Below are 21244 nucleotides of genomic sequence, written 5' to 3'. Positions count from 1 at the left end.
CCCCTCTAGAAGTTATACCCCCCCAAAACCCTAGAAATGGCCTTTTTTAAATATTTGTTGCAATGAAACTATAAGCATTTTTGAAATTTTGCAAACGCAGAAAAGCAGCGGCTTGCTTCCCCTTGCGCGGTATGCTATAGTTAAACTTTAGAAAAACAAAATGGCCGTCCAAATTTACCGTTATCTAAAGTCCTTTTTTTCCAAATTTTTGATGTCGTTTTTCTTCTAGACCCCAGACTGTAGGAGCTTGAAATTTTAGGAGCTTTTAGATATTAACAAATAGTTCATTTTGTTAGAAGAAAATTTTTTTCCATCTCCACCCCCTCTCAAGTTATCACCTCTTGAAATTCGTAAAATTTGAATTTTTGACACCTTATATTTCCGAAACCGCAAGCTTTTCCAAATTTTTATAAACGCAAAAAGCTAACGGTAAATTCCATGAAATTAAAAAATATAATTATTTTTCTTAACTCACACAATTAACTCTTAAAATCGAGCATTATGTTAACCCCATTTTATATTAATTTTTGCTTTATTTCAAAGACTGCATATATGCATCATCCTAAATATATGCAATCCTAGAAATAGTTTTGTATATTAATGAAAATAATTTTAATAGTGTATACATACTCGTAGACTGTATTTAAAAGCAGAATTTTCACTTGTTGAAGGGAAAAGTGCTACAATACAAACCATTGGTTTGACCCAACTTTATTTTTATTACTCCCTTCGTGACTTGTTCAAAAATTGTTCATACATATGTCATAATTATTATTATTTCAATTTAAATCATAATTTTTAATATAAATTACCTGTTTGTCTACATAAAATTTTAAAATAATGAAAAGCTAATGAATTTTGACGCACATTTGTTAAAATTTAAATTTTTTTTTTGTTTTTTTAATTTTAAATAGAAACATTTTTAATTTCACTTTCACTATACTCTTTATAATAATTTCAATTTTTTATGGCAACACCCCTTCACTTATAATTTTTAATTTTCAAAATCGCGGAATAATAACATACGTCAAGTCGTATAGGTATAATAAATTTGTTTTAGTTTTTGTAACAAATTTTGTGCAATAATAAATTTTTAGAATGTTGCACAACGTCAATACTGAATTGTTGTAAATATTTATGTATGTACGTATACACGTCAATTTTACTGTTGTGATATCTTGTTTGACCAAAATATGACGTTTACATTTACGACACAATCTAAGCTGCCATTTACAATAATGTTTTGATCAATAGTTGTATATATCAGACTAAAATTATCTGATGTAACTGAAACTTTACGTCAAAATTTATTAGTGTTTACTACAGTCTGACAGTGGTCTGATTTAATGAGAACAGAGTAATTTTACTATTTGCCGTCGGACAAAATTTGATATTAAACAGCGCTTACATATACGATTTTAAATCAAATGTTAACGATATACTTTAAAGTAGGTTCTAAAATTTCATTTTGCACAGCGACCATTCTTTTTGTTTCTTAAGTTTATTTCTCTATTGGAAAGCCTTGTGAAAAACTTGTGATTTTTAGGTTTTTAAAATTATTTTCTAATATTTTACAGCTGGTTGAATATGATTATGATTTTGAATAGCTTGCATTTAAACATACTTATAATTTACCTTGTCAACTATAAAATTTTTTTAACTGTTATAATATTTTATTCATAATATTATGCATTTTTCCTTTTATATTTTCCACTTATTTCTCTTCAATCATTTAAATTTAAAATATATAGGATTTTGTATTTAGAATTTTAAAATGATCAGAACTTGTAAGACTATATGAGATACCCCTTTCATCTTTATGTTAACAAAAATTATCAGTGTTAAAAATATAGAAAAGAGTAAATGAAATTTACAATCAAACCATTCTGACAATTATATTTAAATTTATTCATGAAATTATCTTAATTTTTAAAATTATTTATACACTTTTTTTTTTCTTTTTCTCTTATAACTTTTATTTCATTTTTGTTTTTACCCTTTGATATCCCCTAATTCTTTAGAAGCCCTTCCTTTCGGCTAAAATATAAAATATCATTTTTGTATCTCATATTTTTATCATATAAATCTTCTAATATGCTTGCCTTATGCTTTGTTTTATGCTCTTTTCTTAACTCTTTTCTCTATGTGTATGTATGTATGTATATAATAGAAATGTACTTTTAAAAACTCAGCTTGTTTCTATAAAATAAAAATTATTATGAAAATATTAAAATTATTCGTAATAATATTTTTTAAACGTACAACAACAAAATAGAAGAAAAAGCAGAACAGAAACAAAAAAAAAACATTTTTTTTATCTCTATAAAGACTGCTTGAAAATTTACTGCTTTTTACACCTCTATTCTACTTTTGTAATAAAGTTAAAGAAGACTAAAACAACAAACAAAAAAAAAAAAAGAGAATATTTTTATCTAATACACTATCTATTGAATATGTTTATTTACAGGGTGTCTAACAAGACTTTCGGCATTCGAACAAATCTGAGTTTGTCAAGATGCAAAGCACCACTTCAAAATCTGGCAATTGCAAAACTTTTTCTAATTACGTCAAATGCAATATAATTCGAATGTAAAGTAGCACTTCAAAATTCGACAATTTCAAAATTTTTTATAGTGAAAAACCAACAATAGAAACTTAAATTTGCTTCGAAGCCGTTTGTTTTGACAGGCAATAAATTCTAAGTAAGAAAATACATAAAACAATTTTAAAGTGCTGCTTTCAAGTTGCATCTTTATTTTGTATGCTTTTCCCAAGATATTTTAGATAACTATCTATAAGATGAATCAATAATTCGATAAACATTTAAAATAAAAATCCTAACTTTCTTCTTATTAAGGTAAATAACCTTCAGAGTGATCCTCTCCAAGTCAATACTTATTCATATTATTTGCATACAACAACTTGTACCTATACCTTTCAATATTCTTATATATGCACGTACATATAAAAGTTATATAATGAAAATAGATCAGTTTGATTGTTTCGCGTTTTGCATAAATTTCACTAAACACTATATAGAAATATTTGTTTGTATAAATGTGTCTTTTTATATTGTATTTTCTTTATATGAATGGAAAAAATAACAATTATTAACCATATCCCTTTTACCTGACATAAATATAATTATATATATATATATATATATATATATATATATACATATGTATATTGAAAAATTAAATAGGGTATTCTAAATTATTTTAAGGAGATGCTAAAGGGGAAAATTTTTAAATAAAAAATAAAATTTCAACACCGTTGCACAAACATTTTAGTCATTAGCATTGGAAGTTTTATAGAAATTCAAATTAATTTATTAAAGTTTGAATGTATGTATGTGTAGATGTGAGTTTTCGTTTGCTCATTTTGTAAATATACGTACATTGTATATGTTTATTTGATGAGTGAATAACATAATATTGTGTATTTGTTTAATAACAATAAAAACTCAATGAATGAATGAATGAATGAATGAATGAACAAAATGATTAAATAAATGAATGAATTAATTTAAATGAAAAAAAAAATATTTCTGACAAATTGTCAATTATTATGACTAACAGATGATCTTACCTTTCATTCAAGTATTATTAAACTATTTACAAAGATTAAAAATTAAAATTTTTTCTTTAACATTTCACTTTTCCAATCGAATAGATTCTCTTTGCTAAGAAATTAGAAATATAGACAAACATAAAATTTGAATAAGAACAAATGACTAATTTATTAAATATTTACTCGTATCAGATTCCGATTTACGCCATAAGTGGATGAGAGTGTTAGCCAATATCAACTGAAATCAAAACACAAGGCATCTTTAAATTGAAGAAAAATAAATTTACAAATTTGAAAACCAAGTGTGTAACTTTGTATATTTTACATCTTAAGTAAAGTTTTAAAAGTTGTAAGAGCTTTAGAGCGCTTTATATCATTTGTAAAACATTATATGCCTTTTACTTACAGGATTACCAAAACACGAAGGGTTTACAGAACTAACAGTTCAGTTATGAACTTGGAATAGCATAAAGGCGCCACCGTATTATATTATGACCAAAAATCAATTGCAATTTTGAAATTTCCGAAATGTAATCATTATAGAATTATCACCAAAAGATATAAAAGTTATAGGCTATCATCTATGGCTTGAATTGCTTTAGAAGTTTATGTACTCGTACCTATGTGGCGCTCAACATAGTAAAAGTGAAGCTTATATATGTTTTACCAAAAGCTGAGAGGACTATAAGTCATATATCTGGTTAGCCTCAATCATAAATATTTTTATCATTGCATTATTACTAAATTTCCATATGATTTTGAATGAAGTATTGCAAAAAATTCTTAAAATTCATAATATTTATACCGTCTCTAATATTATTTTAAATTGGTAATGTAAAATTATTCCAAAAATTTTATTTAAGTTAAACGATATAAAAAAAAAAGATTTTTGACCTACTCTTTATCATTTTTGTCTAACGAAAAAAAAAAAAGTAAAACAAATGAAAATGAACGTAACATTTATGAAATATGACACAATTTTAATCCTTGACTCTGATAAGATTTTACTCTTAAGCTTATACACTAACAATAGACATTATTCCTGATTTAAAACACTCTTAATAGTTCTTATACGTAACCTGTATAATAACTATATTTAAATATAAATATATATATTTATATGTATTTATGTATGTTCTCTTATCTGTGCGTCGTTGCATAATTATTGTGACAGACGACGTCGTCTATATATTATATTTACGTAGATATTAAAGAATGGAAACTAAAAATTAACTGAGGTAAAATTGTTTAAATGTACCCCTTTATAATAAAATGAAAATTTTTATACATACTTACATATATTATTAAAATTATTCATTTTACTGCTCTATTTTTTTGTACTTTTGTGTTACTGTAATTATTGTTGGAAGAGGGTTATTTTGATATCATATTTGAAAAGAATGCAAAAAGTACATTTTAAGAAAGGTTTATAATCCGACCTTATTTTTATATTAACATCAAGATATCTTCTCTAATACACATTGCATTTACCAGCAAATACAATGAATATACAAAGTCTACAGTATGAAACGGTATAATATGAATTTAGCTTTAAAATCCTATACAAATAGAATGACTAAACAAATCTTGGTTGAAGTAAATTTATTAATATAGTACAAGAAAGTCAAGGATAATATTATAAGAAATAATTTAACTGTCTACAGAGTTTTTTTGCTAACAATCTGTATATGGTTCCGAATTTCTGCTACATACAGTTTTTCCGAAAATGTTCCGTTAATGACATTACAAAAAACGGGAGCAACAAGCACATTGCAAGTCTATAACAAATTTGTATATTGTCTTTTTAAAATATTCAATATCAGAATTTCAGAGCTTAAGAAAGCTATAAAAAAAAACAAAGCAAGAATATCGATTGCCATATCCAAAATTTTAAAGCTTTAATTGAAGCAAAACTATTTTCAATTTTAAAATGAGTTTCCGTATTTTTTAAAGCAGCATTTAAAATTCAAAGTCCATATAAGCTGTTTTGAAATTTTTGCAGTATTTTTACCTCGTTTGTGAGGCAACGATGCTGCAAACCCTATAATTTCCTTAATATTATTTTGCTTTAATAAGGTTTCAATTCTATTTTAATAATAATTAGTTTTAGTTGGCAATGTACTCATATTTATTTTTTTTTTTTTTGTAAAAACGTGTCAAAGGGGATGAAATTTTTTAAAAATTTTATTGTATATTTGAGTCGGAAATAAACTTCAATATGATTATCCTGTTGTTATAATGTTTACTGTAACATTAAGAGTATATAAAGAAGGAAGAAAACAAAGTGGTACACGTAAATAATAATTTTATAATAAAGATAAAAGCAAAAAAAAAAAAAATAAATGAACAACAATCAGTGATAGGATCATATTTCATAATAATACCTTTTAGATTGTTACAATAATCGGCAACAAAAGAGTTTGTATTTAAAGAGGCCATAATTACAAAAAATATGAAGGATGAACAAATTTTGTCACGTGATTTTCAATTATTAATTATTTAGAAATTCTTTTATAAAATTTATTCTGGAATAGCGAAGATTTTTTAAATTATTTCTGCAGTTTAGATAAAAAGTTTGATGTTTAATTCTGTAGATCTCTCCTTTTTATTGAGTGAGAAGAATATTGGTTTAGTAGGGCTCTCATTTTCTCTATTAGATTTCTTATTCTTTTCATTTGATTGCACATTTTCTCTTTAAATTTTAAAATATACCCACAAAACTTGATACGCCGTTTTCCAAAAGAACGTAGCAAAATTTTGCATATTTATGCATACTTCTAGTGGAAGCAAAATATATGTGAACCGTACAGATTAGAATCCATAACGTAATAAAGCCAATTATGGCCGATAATATTTTCCAAATGTATTAAGCCTGTTTTTGGTCTAAGCTATTTGTAGAAATTCAAAAGAGTTCAAAATTTCTTGTTGTGCTCTCTTTTTATAATAGAATTTAATTTTTCTTTCTCGTGGATTCTCAAATTTAGAATGTGCTTCATTTTTTAAATTAAATATCAAAGGACGTAATGAAAAAAAAATATATGCTATAGTGCACTTAATCTAATAATATTCTGTATTTTAACCACTCACTAAAAGAGAGTTTTTATAAAAAAGAATATAACAATTATTACCCAATTTTAAAATAAATTATTAATTTTTTTTGATAATTTTTTATACATATATTATATGGAATTTATGTACTTATACATTAGTATATATTATACGCCAATAATATAATAGTAAATAATATAATAAAATGAAGGGGCAACTAAAGTATAAAGATAAGTTCTTAAAAATATTTTCCAATATACTTATTGCTTTTGTACTATTTATTCATATACACATATTAATAATAATTATTAAGTATACAGAAACGTTAATTTTTATAATAGACATATATAGTGTACTACACAAATTGTACATTAAATATAAATAACAGTAACCATTAAATATTATCGCGAAACGTTTAATAATATCGCGCGAAAATATATAATATCCAATTAAAAATACAATAAAATAAAAAAAAAATATGAAAATTGTATCGCATAACTTAAATACTTTTTACATTACATTTTAGCTCTTTTATAAATATATTTATATTAAGTACAAGTAAATATGTATATATAGATTATATATACGCTGTAATATATTATAAACGATTTCGCATGATACGATTTTGGCATTCTTATCGAAAACAATTAAATAATAAAACCGAAGAATTTTTTGTATATTGTAAAAAAAAACATAAAGGCTTATATTGAAAGGGTTTCATGTATACTTTTATTTAGAGTAAATACGGACAGAGTGTTCCGTTTGATTAATGTTAAGGGTTTTTCCGAAATTTCTTTACAAAATCATTTATCATACTTGAATATCTCGTTTAGAATAGAAAATTGTGCAGTTATAAGCGAGAATAATGTGTAACCTTAGTTTATTAGCTCAAAATCTCAATGCAAATATAAATTTTACATTTTCGGTTTAAATTTATCTAATATATAGCTAAATTAGTTCAAAAGTTTTTATAAAAATGACTTCAATAGAAAATATGTAAGATTTCTATGTATTAAAATTTCAATTACAGGGGAAATTTTGTTATCAAAAAAATGAAAATTGAGTTGCGGGGCGGTGATTGGGTAAACGGTTACATTAATAATAATTTTTCTAAATAAATATAGTTTTGTAGTCAACCACATCCTATGTAATTTTAACAAATATCGTGATATTGAATTTCTGTTAAAATTGCGTTATTAAAAAGTAAAGCTCCTGATCCAGGGCTGAAAAGCCAAAAAAACCATAAAATGACAATGTATTTTTGATACTTTAACGAGTTTGCGCACACTGCCGGTTTAAAATTTTGAATGACTGAAACAAACTGAAAATTTTGGATGAAACAAAATAAGCAAAAATAAAAAAGTATTAAAAATGAAAATAAAATTCTGTACATTTTAGGTATAATTAAAGCACAACCAAAAATTTGGTGGAGTCCGTCAGTATTCCCAAAAATTTAATAGCTAAGAGTATATGGATTAATACTGCTTCTACGCGATTACAAAAGTTTAACCGCAAGAATTATGAATTTTAGAAAATCACACATATAGTATTACGATTCCATACATAAATTACGAGAACCTTTAAAAATTTAGCACCATAAAGAGTTATGTGCAAAGGTCGTCTTTTTATAGTATACACCCTATAAAAAAAATAATAATTTTATTAAATGATAATAATAAAATAACTGTATAATATATTTATAAAAATGAAATCACTGCAGTAATATAACGGAATGTAATAATAATTATAATAAAAATAATAACAACAATAATAATAAAAATATAAAAAGAAGAAACAAAAAAAAATTTTTTTTTTTTAAATGAATAAAAATGCAATTTTTAGTGTGCAACAACACAAAATTTATAAGCTTATGGCTGCTTTATAAGAATGAAAAATGGTAGGGAATTAAACGGTATTTATAGTACGCTAGCGTATATTATTTGTTTTTTAAAGTATTAATATGAAAAAGAGAAAGACAAAGTATGTGCATAATATATATGTATAAGTATATGTATGTATACCGCAACTCTAACTGTAATTTAAAATAAAAAAAAATTACACTTGCATATGCACATGAATACCTAGATTTACTTGGTATATAACACTTATTATTATTTAAATAATAAACAGTTATACACCTACCCAAATATGGTCAGAACTCACAACACAATATACAAAATAAATGAATGGAAGTGTGTATGCATGTACATATAAAAAATGCAATGTTTAAGAGATTAAAATTAAAATAAAACTAAATAACATCAGTAAGAAAAAAAAATAGTGGCATTATTAAAAAATAAAAGAGAGAGGGGGAACGAAAACAAATTTCAATATTAGAGAAAGAGATAGAATATATTTTAATTTTATGTTATAAAGAATAAATAAAACGCAAGATAAAATGCACACCATCTATAGAAAAAATTTGCAATTATTCTCATTCTCTCTTCTCAACTCTTGTTTTTTCTTGTTTATCTCTTATATTTTGTTTCGTTTATTTTTCGTCGTTTTTTCTGTTAATCACATTTCTGCATATGCAAATAACTATAAGTACTTAGGCAAATACATGCATACACACATATATACATACATTACTTATGCAAAAACCGGTAAATCTATAAGAGGTACATATAAAAAAAAAAAGAGACAAAAATAAAATCATTTTAGTTAAAGCAAAATTTTTAACTGGAAAAAATAATAAAAAAAAATATGCAAACGCCCATTAAATGATATTATGTAAATGGCGATTTAAAAAATTAAATAAAAAAAATAATAATAAGAAAAAAAAATTCAAAAAAAAAAAAAATGGCCAAAGAAAACATAATTTTCTGTTGCGCAATTAGGTCGTTTGAATTATTTAATTGTATGCATTTTACATATTGTACACACACATACATAAATAATTACAGAGATGTACAATAGAAAGGTCTCCATTTTATAGCTATTGTTTTCTTAGAAGTATAGTTAAATATGGCTACTCAATAATTTAATTGCAAAGTTTTAATAGAAAATTTTTTTTTAAATTCGATAAGTATGGTGTCATTGTCAAAAAACATTTAATTCGTATAAATTACAATAATACCCAGTAGGATAATAGAAAGCTTTATAACAACGTTTCTATGAAGTTTATTGCATTACAGAAAATCAAAATTTATTCGATATTTTTCTTTATTGCACATATTATTATATTCGGAAATTATTTGAAACACATCATAGCAAGCGTGCCAGTGTCGGACAAGTGTCACTCTAAATATTCCACTTAAGACCATTTTTTAAGAAATTTTCTTCGTTTTTGATGGCCATACTAGACGAAACGTTCCGTTTTTTTCGACGTAATGGGGTCTGCATAGGTTCTCTTGTGTATTACATATATAAAACTACTTCATTGTATTCAATTTATTATATTTTCAATAAACATTTTCAATTTAAATAAAATTTTCTAACAGCACAATTCAATATTTGAAATAAATACGAGTATCAAATTTACTTAACCCTTTACTTCTTTTCAATCCCCTACTTTCAAACATAATCAATTGATTAATCAGTATTTTGGAATTTTATAATTCTGTTATACAACTATACCACTCGTATCTTACAACTATAATTGCAATAAGGGAATACGTATAATAATGACATGCTTATTCATATATTTGTAATTATGACATTCACTTATTATTTTTCAATATATGATAAAGTTCAATTTTAATTCTCAATTTTTAACACTATATTTAGGAATTATATCCAAATTATGCACACACCTATATATAGATTATATTCGTAAATTAAATTTATTAGTTTTTCCCAGGATTGTCTGTTTACTAATATAAGTGTATATCGTAATTTTATATACTAATATACAAGGTCTATTCAATTAGATATAAGGGCAACATAAACCTTAACAACAATTTTCCATTTTATTATCATATAAAAACAGTTTCTATTATATTATACGATTTGTAATTAATTACACATATAACTATATTGTAATGGTTGATTTGTATATAAAAGAAAGGATTCGATTCATATTTCATCAACAATAATATTCATTCATCTCTATATTATTAATTTTCTATAACATACTATAATAATATTGAATGTAAGTATGTATGTATTTAAAATACAATTGATTTTATTATTTATTGGATATTTGAGTAAATCAAATTTCAATTCGATGTGAAATATTAATATAACACTTATAAAATATAACAATGAAATTAATATTAAATTAAAGTGCATATATACATACATATGTACATATACAATATAAAATGAAATTAATTGTCCTTGAAATATTATGTTTATTACAACAAAAAAAAAAGGACAATCAAATCAGGGAGAGTATGACATATGGTCAATTTATAAGTTCCCTCCAGATAATTTGATTTTTCGTATAAGTACGGGAGTGTAAATATCAAAGAGTACATTTTATATCTGATTATTTTAGTAAGTATGTAGTAATGTTTGTTTTTTGTTTGGCTGAAGTAAAAATTAAAAATTAATCACATATGTACATTTAAATGTATTCTAATTACAGACATTTAAAGTACTTGGCAAATAAATAATTACCAGTGGCGTCGGTTATCTGGTAAGAATTGTTAATAATGTAAAATCTGATTTGTAATTTAAATATTTTATTTTTCAATTCCAGTTTATATATGAAAGCTCAGTCATAACAACGCGAAATTATTTGAACAAGTCCAGACCAAGTATAACTACAGTTGTCCAACCTTAGCTATTTCAATATGCTGAATAGCATTGGGATATAATGTAATTTTTTTTAACTATAGTTTTAAGAATCAATTAATTATAAAATACATAAATTACATTGATAAAATCGGATAAGTTACAATAATATGATCCAATCTTGTTTTAACAATCTCACAGTGTTATATGAATGAACTTCAAATATTTTTAAATAATTCATTTGTACGCTTAAAAATGTGACAACACAAAACATAAAAATTGTATAAAATTTTTTACTTCCTGAATTCGTTTAGAACTTATTTTATAATTTCTAATAAACATATTTCAATATTCTGAAAATTTCAGATTCATAATTAATCTCTAAAACAATTTTCGTCACTGCTAAATAATTTGTTAATTCTCCGCAATAAAATAGTTGCCAATATATTAAACACTCTAAATACTAGAACGTGTGACCGTCTTTTTGTATTAATTGTAATATTTTTTAAATTGTATAGGTAAACATTAAAAATATTTAATAATTATTATTGTTAATTTCTAGTATACTGCCCAAAACACTTTTAAATTCTTAAAATTCCTAAATTGAATAATTTATACAATATTATTATTATTTCCAAATATCAATATTTTTTATAAAATTTCTTATACTATATGCAACCTGAATGTCCTTTTTAACACTATTAACATTATTTTTAAATTTTAAATGCATTATTATCGAAAATAATGTGGTGTATATAATGTCAATGAATTGAAGTATGACTAGCAGACGTTTGGTAATTCAACTTAATTAAGTGCGACAATCAATTATTAATGGAACCTTATGTCATTGAATTTTGGTATACAAGTATTTTTTTCACTTTATTTCAACTTCTATTATGGTATATATTCTATTTGTAAATTTCTTTTTAGTATTAGAAAGTCGAAATAATTTGAAATTTTCCTTTTGGTTTTTTTTTTTTTTTGAAATTTCTACATTATTTTTTACTGGCCCCTTCCTTAAAAAGAGTAATAAATATTCTCAAAATGTTCAATGAGAATTGAAAACTAAGCATACGTCTAAAAGAAATATTTTTTTACGCCCAATTTGCAATGTAAAATATTTATATGTAATTCATGTTGAGTACTTATGTGCATATGTACCGCATTCACAGTTTTAAAAATATTTTTTTTTTCGCAAGGATAAGAGAAAATGAAAAAAAAAAATTGAGACTATTTTTCACGTAAAAATTTTGTGCTAAATTTACTATTTTAACAACCATATTGTTAGAAGTGCTCTAACATTTCTATATATAAAAGAATTCTGAAGAATTTTCTAATACATACACAAACAAATGTAATTAAATTTATTAGAAATATATTAATTGGATTGTTATTGCACTTACCTGTTTGGTCACCGAATCGATAAGTCGTACGAATATATCTTGTTCTTGTCTAGCACCTGTAAGAGTAAATTTAAAACAAATGAAAATTTTAATTTAAAAAATATTAAAGAAAGTATTTAAAATATTTTCTACAAACAGACTCGAATTTTACTCACAAATCTGCGCTTTGTATATTTGAAAAGAGTAAGAGAAAAGAGTTTTTTGTTTGTGATCATTTATAATTGCAATTTTTTATTTAAAATTTTGCACTGCTCTGCTGTTTCGAAACAGTTTTAATAACCATAATTTAGTTCATTAAATTTTGAAAAACGAAGTTAAGTAATTAATTTGACAGATAATGAAAGTAATTTGACAATTAGAGATTAACGAAGGCAAATGTTACTTTACAATAATTTTTCTTGTTCTTCTTGCTTTCTTTTCTCTTATTAATAATTTTAATAATCGCAATGTTTTAATTAATGCTGTAGTGAAAACGTCACAGACGCCAATTTGTGAGTTTATTAAATTTCATAAAAGTAACAGTCCCCCCTCCGCGTCAGTGAATTTTAATAATAGCAGAATAATTATTAATTATTTGTGCATTCAAGTAAAATGATTTATTATAATTTCCGATATGTCATTTTTATAACAAAATCTATGTAATGTCTACAAATGTTATGCCGAAAAAGGGGTAGATAAAATCTATTAGAAAAATATGTTCAATATTTTAACAATTTTTTTTTTTCAATTTAATAACTTACCATTTGCATATAATAACTGTAATCGATATTGAATACCATTATTTGTTTTAGGTCCATCTGGTTCTTGATCTTTTTCAATGAAACCAATAAATGCTGTACGTTCAATTTCAATTGGTTGACCGGCACGATCATATAATGCAATTACAAAATGAAAAAAATTTGATTTACGTAAATTACTTGGTGGTTGTTTTTCAAAATGTGCCCGACCAACACCGCAACTGCAAAAATAATTTTTTTTTATAAACAATTTGACAAAAATAAAGTTTTAAAATTAATATGTTGTTAATAAATTAAAAATTCTATATATCTATAAATAACAATTTTCAATAAATGTAATAAAGCATACCAATATCGTCTTTAGCGGATTAAAAAGGTTTCCAAATAAATTCCAAAATCATAGAAATAAAACTGCTAAATAAAAATTTTGCATTAGTAGAGTTAAAATCATATCTACAATTTTATTCAATATATTGGATTTGCCGTTTGGAAGAAAAATGTGTTGGAAAACTTTTAAGAATAAAAGTTAATTTTAAAAACTATTTTGGCATATACTAACAATTTCTGTGATAATTCTTCTAAATAGAAGAGAAAAGTAGGAAGCACTCAACTTTTGCCGAACTCGAAAATTTTCTATATTAATTCAATACAACAAGCTAGATATCAACAATTTATGCGTTTTCAAGGCTCCCAAAAATTATGTGAGGCTTAAAGGAACACTAACTTTAACATAACATTTGTGAAGAGATAAGTAAAAATTTTGTTTTTGAAAAATAATTTTCTAAGTAACATCAATTTCAGGCCTGCATTTCGAAATTTTTGGAAGGGTGCGCAAAAATAACATTTTTTTTTGAATTTTTGGAAAAGTGAAATTTTGTGTAAAGAAGAGTATATCTGTGAATCAAAGGTATACTGTGTAAGATAATTTGTTAGAAATTTTCAAACCTTGATATTTCGAATTGGATTTTAAATATTTAAACAAGAGCACCTTCAAATACCGATTTTAAAGAATAGTTAGCACATATAAATGTGTATGTTTATACATACATAAGAATATGTTTATTCATGATATGTTTGGATCTATATGATTATGATTTACATCACTTTAAAACTAAAATTCCGATCAATAAATAATTGCATTACGTAGCGCTTTTTTTTCCTTCCTATCAAATATTTTCTAACAAAAACAAAAATCTGAAAATTCAAAAATATGTCAAATCATAATTTTGACTTTTATATTTTAAAATTTCTGATATTTTTTTTTTGGATTTTCATTTAACAATAATAAACTTTTGGGTGGCATAATTTATAGGTGGGCACACAATAAACGAAATACCAATATAAAAAAAATTAAGTGAATAAATAAATCGAAAATTATTATGAATTGAAAAATCGATTAATCTAAAATGATAAAATATAAATAATCGAAAGGAATTAAATTTTGGCATTTTATCGCTCTTTTGAAAAATTCCAATTCAAGCAAAATATTTCGTGTACTTCTCTGTATTATGCGTGTTGTATGAATAAAAATTTCTTATTTACCCAAATTAGAAACTCATTATTCTTAAGAAAAGATTTAAATCAAAAAATTCAAAATCAAAGAACAAGAAAAAAAATACATATAATTTGGAAATCTATATGGTAACAAATTACCACCTTAAAGGTAAATTTAACAGGTAATTATGATAATAATACTTTAACGATTATTGTTTATTTATTTGACTTCTACATAATATAAAATCAAGGATTATATAAGTACATATACTCACTCATTTACTATACCTATATGCCCCCAATATTTTATTGATGAATGAGGTAAATTATTATTTTTGTATTGTGGTATAGATTTTATTTATTTTGTTTGTTTTGTTTTCGTATGGAAATTGTTATTGGATCCCCATACTAAATCACTTAACTTAAAATTTATTATTTTTCAATAATTCACTATTTACGTACAAAATCTATTATTCTATAATTCACTATTACGTACTTATTTGGTGAGTTCCTACTTATTTAAGAAAATATAACATTTAAAATTATTCCGAACTAAGTAGTTAGAAGTAATTTATAAATGGGACGTTATTTTGTATGGAAACACGAGTATAAACTAACTGCTAAACACGAATTAAAACTAATTCGTAAATTAAAACACTGAAGATTTGCCCTTTGTTTATTTATATATAAATACAGAGACATCTGGTGGAATAAATACGAACAACTCCTATTAACTTAATAGAAATTTTTTCATACAACTGCAGATCAAATGAATGACGTTGAACATGAAAGTATGAAAAGAACGAGTTAAAGACAGAAATTAAAAAAAATTTCTCCTTGAACTGGACTCGAACCAGTGACCTATCGCTATCTAGGCGGACGACCTACCAACTGAGCTATATTGTAATCCAAATGATTACTAAGGTTACGCATAACTTCTTTTTATAAGCTGGTTAATAGTTGAGGGTGTTACATGTATACTAAGAACATATAGCACTCTAGTATTATACTTTTAGAATATTATATTCTAAGTGTATAGTGTGTATAAGAACATATAGCATTCTAGTTATGTTACTTACACTTAGTATAACACTAGAATGCCATATGCTCTTAAATGGAACGCCGTAATTGGATATACGTAAATGTAATAAAATTCTCCATTTTTATTACATTTAGAATATAGGTGTGTGTTCCCAAATATCAAATATTGATTCAATCCAATAATAATGGTCAATAGCTTTAGGAGGTCCTATAATAATTTTGAATATTAAAATTTTTCTTTTCTACTTTTATTTTTTTCTCCGTTTTTATTCATATATATATATATATATCAATTGTTTAATTTGTGAATTATTAATTTGAAAACAAAATATAAAATGTATGTACACATGTATTCATATATGTATGTGTACCTAAACAATTTACATATTTGTAAGTTTATATACATATATGATTGTTAAACAATCTATATTCGATTATTTGTTGAAAGGGTATTCTAATTATATCATGTGACGTATATGTATGAATGTGTGTAGACTATTTATCATTTCGGTTTTACATAGCATTAATATCAAATTAAATGGAGATTAATAATGAATCCATCATTATACTAATAAATATGTCAGTAAATATTTGTGTGGTCTATAAAATACAAGAATACAATGTCAACCTTGTAGTGTTAGGTATACGTGTAAATATGTTAATATTGACTTGTGATTGGGTTAGAATTTTGAATATTAATTGTTATATGAAAAATTTGAGTTTTTCTTTTAAAATTTTTTAATTGTTAGAATATTGACAAGGCCAAATTTTTTATATTAATTCATTTTTTTTAATCCCACGAATCATTTATGACTTTTCTTAAATAAATAAAGGCCTTTTTTTTCATTGAATTTTTGAAATAAAATTCCTAAGAGAAATATAATTAAATATAATAAAATTAACTAAATATTTTTTCTAATTTACTAATATATAGAATAATTTCAATTTAATTAGCTTAAATATTGTTGGAGAAAGAAGCAATGTTGTAACTAGACTCTCAATATTGCAAAATTTTCCGTTTAACATGATTGTGTAAGAAGATTTTGTAATTTGAAAATAAATTTATTATATTTTAAAGAATGGATAAAACTTTAGGATAGGTTTCAGTTTTTCATAAGCATTTTTTAAGAGCTCGAATTCATAAGTTGTTTCCTATAGCTTTCACACTCTCTATAGTGTTATGGAGACCAGAATAGTATTAAAATTTTCAAAAGATTTGTGTTTTTTTTAATAAAAAGATTTGATTTTTTTTAAAAAACTTTTCAAAGTTATTGGTTTTTTTTTTACTCTTAAATTTTGTCCCTTTCATCTAGACTTCAACTCAGTGTAGGCCTCCAAAGATGCTCCCAATCTCACAAAGTCTTTGCGTTCATCAGGAAGGTGGATCTCGGGCGGATACTCTAGAGACAGACTCTGCACTCAGAGCTAAGCACAATAAAATTTTATACATGCTTACGATGTACTTTTTTCCCGATTGCACAAATGAAGAAAATTTCTAGACTTCAATTATTAAATATTTAGAATGTAATTTTAATAAAGTTCACGTTCTAAACTGATTTTTCTATACTTATTCCGGTATGTTCCGTATTAAAGGTAATTTTTTTAAAAAAAAATAATTAGTACACGGATTCCTATAGCTTGATTTTAAATATTTTAATAAATAAGATTTTTATTTACGATACTTTAGGTCAGTTTCGATTTTAACTTTTACCGTGACGATTAATATAAATATTTAAGTTAATAATAGAAATATATATAAAAATCTATGTACATACACTTATATTTCCTCTAAAATCGTATTTTTAAAACTTTAAAAATCCAAAATTAACCTTTATCCATAAAAATCCACAAAATTACAAAGCAACAAACCGTGTGCTTTTAAATTTTACAACACCTTTTTAAAGACGTCATTCATTCATCACACTTAAATTACCATAAAAAATTTTTTTGTTTAACTTTGTTTTTTTTTTTTGTTTATTTGTTTAAAAATTATTAAACTTTTTAAAATTAACAGCTTAACAAATTGTTAAAAGAACTCAATAAAAAAATTAAGTGGTGTTCTTCATCATTGCCCAGATTTTAAATTGTTGGAAAGTTTTATTTAAAAAAAAAATATTTTTTTTTTTATTTTACTCTTTGAGTACGATGAACATTAGCGTTTGCTGTTCTCTTAAATATCAGGAAGAATAAATGAAAATCGGAAATCCTTAAAGTGGAAATTTGTTTTTGCTTTTAAAATGGAAGAGCACCACATATATAGGAAAAGTGTGGCTATCATATAATTCGTACACTCTACTCTATACACACATACAAATCATCATATTCAGATAATTTTCAGCAAATTTAACACATAAAAAAAATAAAATATAAAAATTACAAACAAACTCCTCGTAAAAAAGCCACAACAGACATTTTAAATGTTTTTTATTTGATTTTCAGGTTAAAATAAAAATTTTTTTTTTTTTTATTTTTTTATTTCAAATTTAAAATATAAAAAAAATAAAAATCAAATAAAAACTGAAAATTATTTTATTTTTTATAATATTTTTGCGAGGATTATTTTTATAGTCTTTAAAGTCGTTTGATACTTTTGATCCTCTTCAATAAAAAATCACAAAAATAAAAAAGAAAGTAAGTTAAAGAAATAAAATAAAATAAGAAAAACAGAAATAATAAAAAAAAAATATTTGAATAAAATAATTTCTAATTTTTGGTTTTTATTTTCATTTTTTTTTAACGTTTACAACATTTCAATATTGGTTTCTCAGGTTTAGGCGCAATATTCTTTGTAATATGTAGCTCCGCTAAATTTAAACGAATGGTTTTTGTAAAGTAGCTCATTTCCTATAAAAATTTTGTTACATTGTATCAATATTCTTTATTAACAACCTCTTATTGCATACATTTAGGCGACTATGAAACCTAACACTGTCTGGTCTTAGGCGACTATAAACTGTCGAAACCTAACATTTTCCGAACATATGGCATTACTACTATTTTCGAAATTATATTACTCGAATTCATAAATTATTTAATGAACGTGTAATAAACACTATTAATTATTTAAGTGTGATTATCTATCAAAAATAAATAAATAGTGCTATTTTTCAAAGTCAAAAATTAAATTTTAGTTCCTGTCAACGCGATAGAGTAAAACAATCATTTTCTATATAATCCAAACTATCAAGTAACTAAAATTTTTAAGTTTTCATTCAACAATTTATTTAAATGTACAATGTAATGTAGAACGAATATGTTGCAATAAAACTTAAAAAATTTAACTGTCAAATGAAATAAAAACAAAGTGAAACACATCTAAGAAAAAGAGCCGATAATTGATCTGCCAATTTATTTCTTTCAATCTACAACTGTCTATTTGCATCTGAGCTAGTTTACAACAATGAATGCTTCCTATATTTTGGGTCGTTGCAATGCTATTGTCTCTACTTACTAGATACCCTCCAAATCGTTAAATTGTGAATAAATTTTTTGAACTTTCCCCTACGATTATTTTTAATATCTATATAATTTCAAAAATAAATTTTCGATATTGATATAGATCTTATAATATGTATGTTTACATTAGTGTATTAGAAGAACTGTCTTTTCGCTGCTACACCAAATATGCATTCAGATCTATTCATATAGTATTAATTTTAAACATTTACCATTAAGTCATATTTCACACAACACTTGTGTTCTCCACGTAAAATATTTTTTTGATCATCCTGTATATATGCAAATAATAATCTACACATTTACTTGTATATTACGGCTAACACCAAGTATTAAAACCACAAATTTTAAAGTATATAACTATGTACCTGCCTATAAACGAATTTTCTATATACCATTACGTAAAAACATACAAACGTACCAAAAAAATTCAAAACCAAAATATTTTTGAATTTATTATTAAAAAAAAAATAAAAGACAAAATAAATTTGAAATTCTTTTTATTCAATAAAATAAAAATAGAAAAATAAATTAATAAAAACAAAAAAATAGCAATCATATTTATTGAACGTTTATGTTCAATTTGTCTGCCTCGCCTCTGATATTTTTTTACAAAATTCCATAATATTTGTACTTGTAGTAAAATTTCTCCTATTATTGTTATTATTTTTGGTGTGTCTTAAATGTTGGCGGCGTTTATACAAAATAAAATGATAAAAATTATCTTGAATTTTTTTTTTTTTTGTTTAGTATCCAATTTAAAAATTCAATGTACACATACACACAGTCATACGCATATACGGTAATATCAAAAATGTTAAAAGTGATTGCCATAAAAATACCATTTACTATCAATGTTCAATGGAAAATTCAACATCAAAAATTTCAAATGATGTCGGAAAAGAAGAAAAAAGAATAAAAATGAAAACGAGAAAAAATTCTTAGTCTTTTTTTTTTTTGGCTTTTTCCTGCTAGCTTCTTTTTTCATTATTTTCGCTTTTTTCTTGTTTTTTTTTTTCTGCTTTTAGAATTACCATGTAAAAAAACAAAAGATAGAATAAAAAATGGGGCCACAAATATTTTTTGTTGAGTCCTAGAGAACAAACACCACCAAAAAGAGGAAGAAAAGCAAAAATAATAAAAAAAAAACATTTCTTACAAAGCAATAATAATGATGGTAACACTATGCCGAAAAATAAACGAGAAAAAAAGTACGTAGTATAAGCGAAAACAGAATAGAAAAATCAAAAATTGAAACGCGTTGTGCTCTCCCGTAAATTTCAATGACGATTTAACAAGACGATGAAAAAAGAACAAAACCAGAAAATCCCAATATTTTTCCAAACCTTTTGAATTGAATCTATAAATTTATGAAGTCCTTTTTATTTGAAGTCGTTATCCCGATTACTAAAATAGGTGTTGTAAAGGAGTCGAAAAGAATCATAATGTTTTTTTGTTCTGTTATTGTTGTTCTTTTATTTTTGCTTTTTTTTTGTACCTTTTTCATGCCATTTTTGATGATTTTTTATTCAATTTCATTTACGTTTTCATTTGTTTGTCGTTTTTGGCTCTTGATATTTCTTTTTTTTATTTTTAGTACATTTTATACATTTTATAACAGACCTAAAATATAGCTGATATTATTTTATAAGAATTGACATGGTGCTTTAGGCGTCGAACTATATGTAATATCATTAAAACAGCAGGAATTTGAGCATGAATTTATTGAAAAACATCTAAAGATTTTCGAGTTGTTTTAAATGCTATTAACTGTGGTAAACCTTGAAAAAGTAAAAATTAATAATCTAAATA

At 24.2% G+C, this 21244-nt stretch overlaps 1 protein-coding gene across 2 annotated transcripts in view; it reads right to left on the bottom strand.

The window, feature by feature from the left end:
- Nucleotides 1–21244, bottom strand: part of LOC129612598 (transcription factor collier) — a 121726-nt gene that overhangs the window by 82793 nt on the left and 17689 nt on the right. For both annotated transcript variants that reach the window (XM_055526288.1, XM_055526289.1), the window contains exons 3-4: nucleotides 13445–13662; nucleotides 12705–12760 (exon numbers count right to left, since the gene is read on the bottom strand). In XM_055526288.1, coding sequence (XP_055382263.1) covers nucleotides 12705–12760; nucleotides 13445–13662 — 274 coding nt within the window. The remainder of the gene's footprint in view (nucleotides 1–12704; nucleotides 12761–13444; nucleotides 13663–21244) is intronic.

This window comes from Condylostylus longicornis, unplaced genomic scaffold (assembly GCF_029603195.1).
Source record: "Condylostylus longicornis isolate FDR11 unplaced genomic scaffold, ASM2960319v2 ptg000075l, whole genome shotgun sequence".
Lineage (NCBI taxonomy): Eukaryota > Metazoa > Arthropoda > Insecta > Diptera > Dolichopodidae > Condylostylus > Condylostylus longicornis.
The sequence above is the reverse complement of the archived record's forward strand: the minus strand, read 5'-3'. Positions and strand labels throughout refer to the sequence as shown.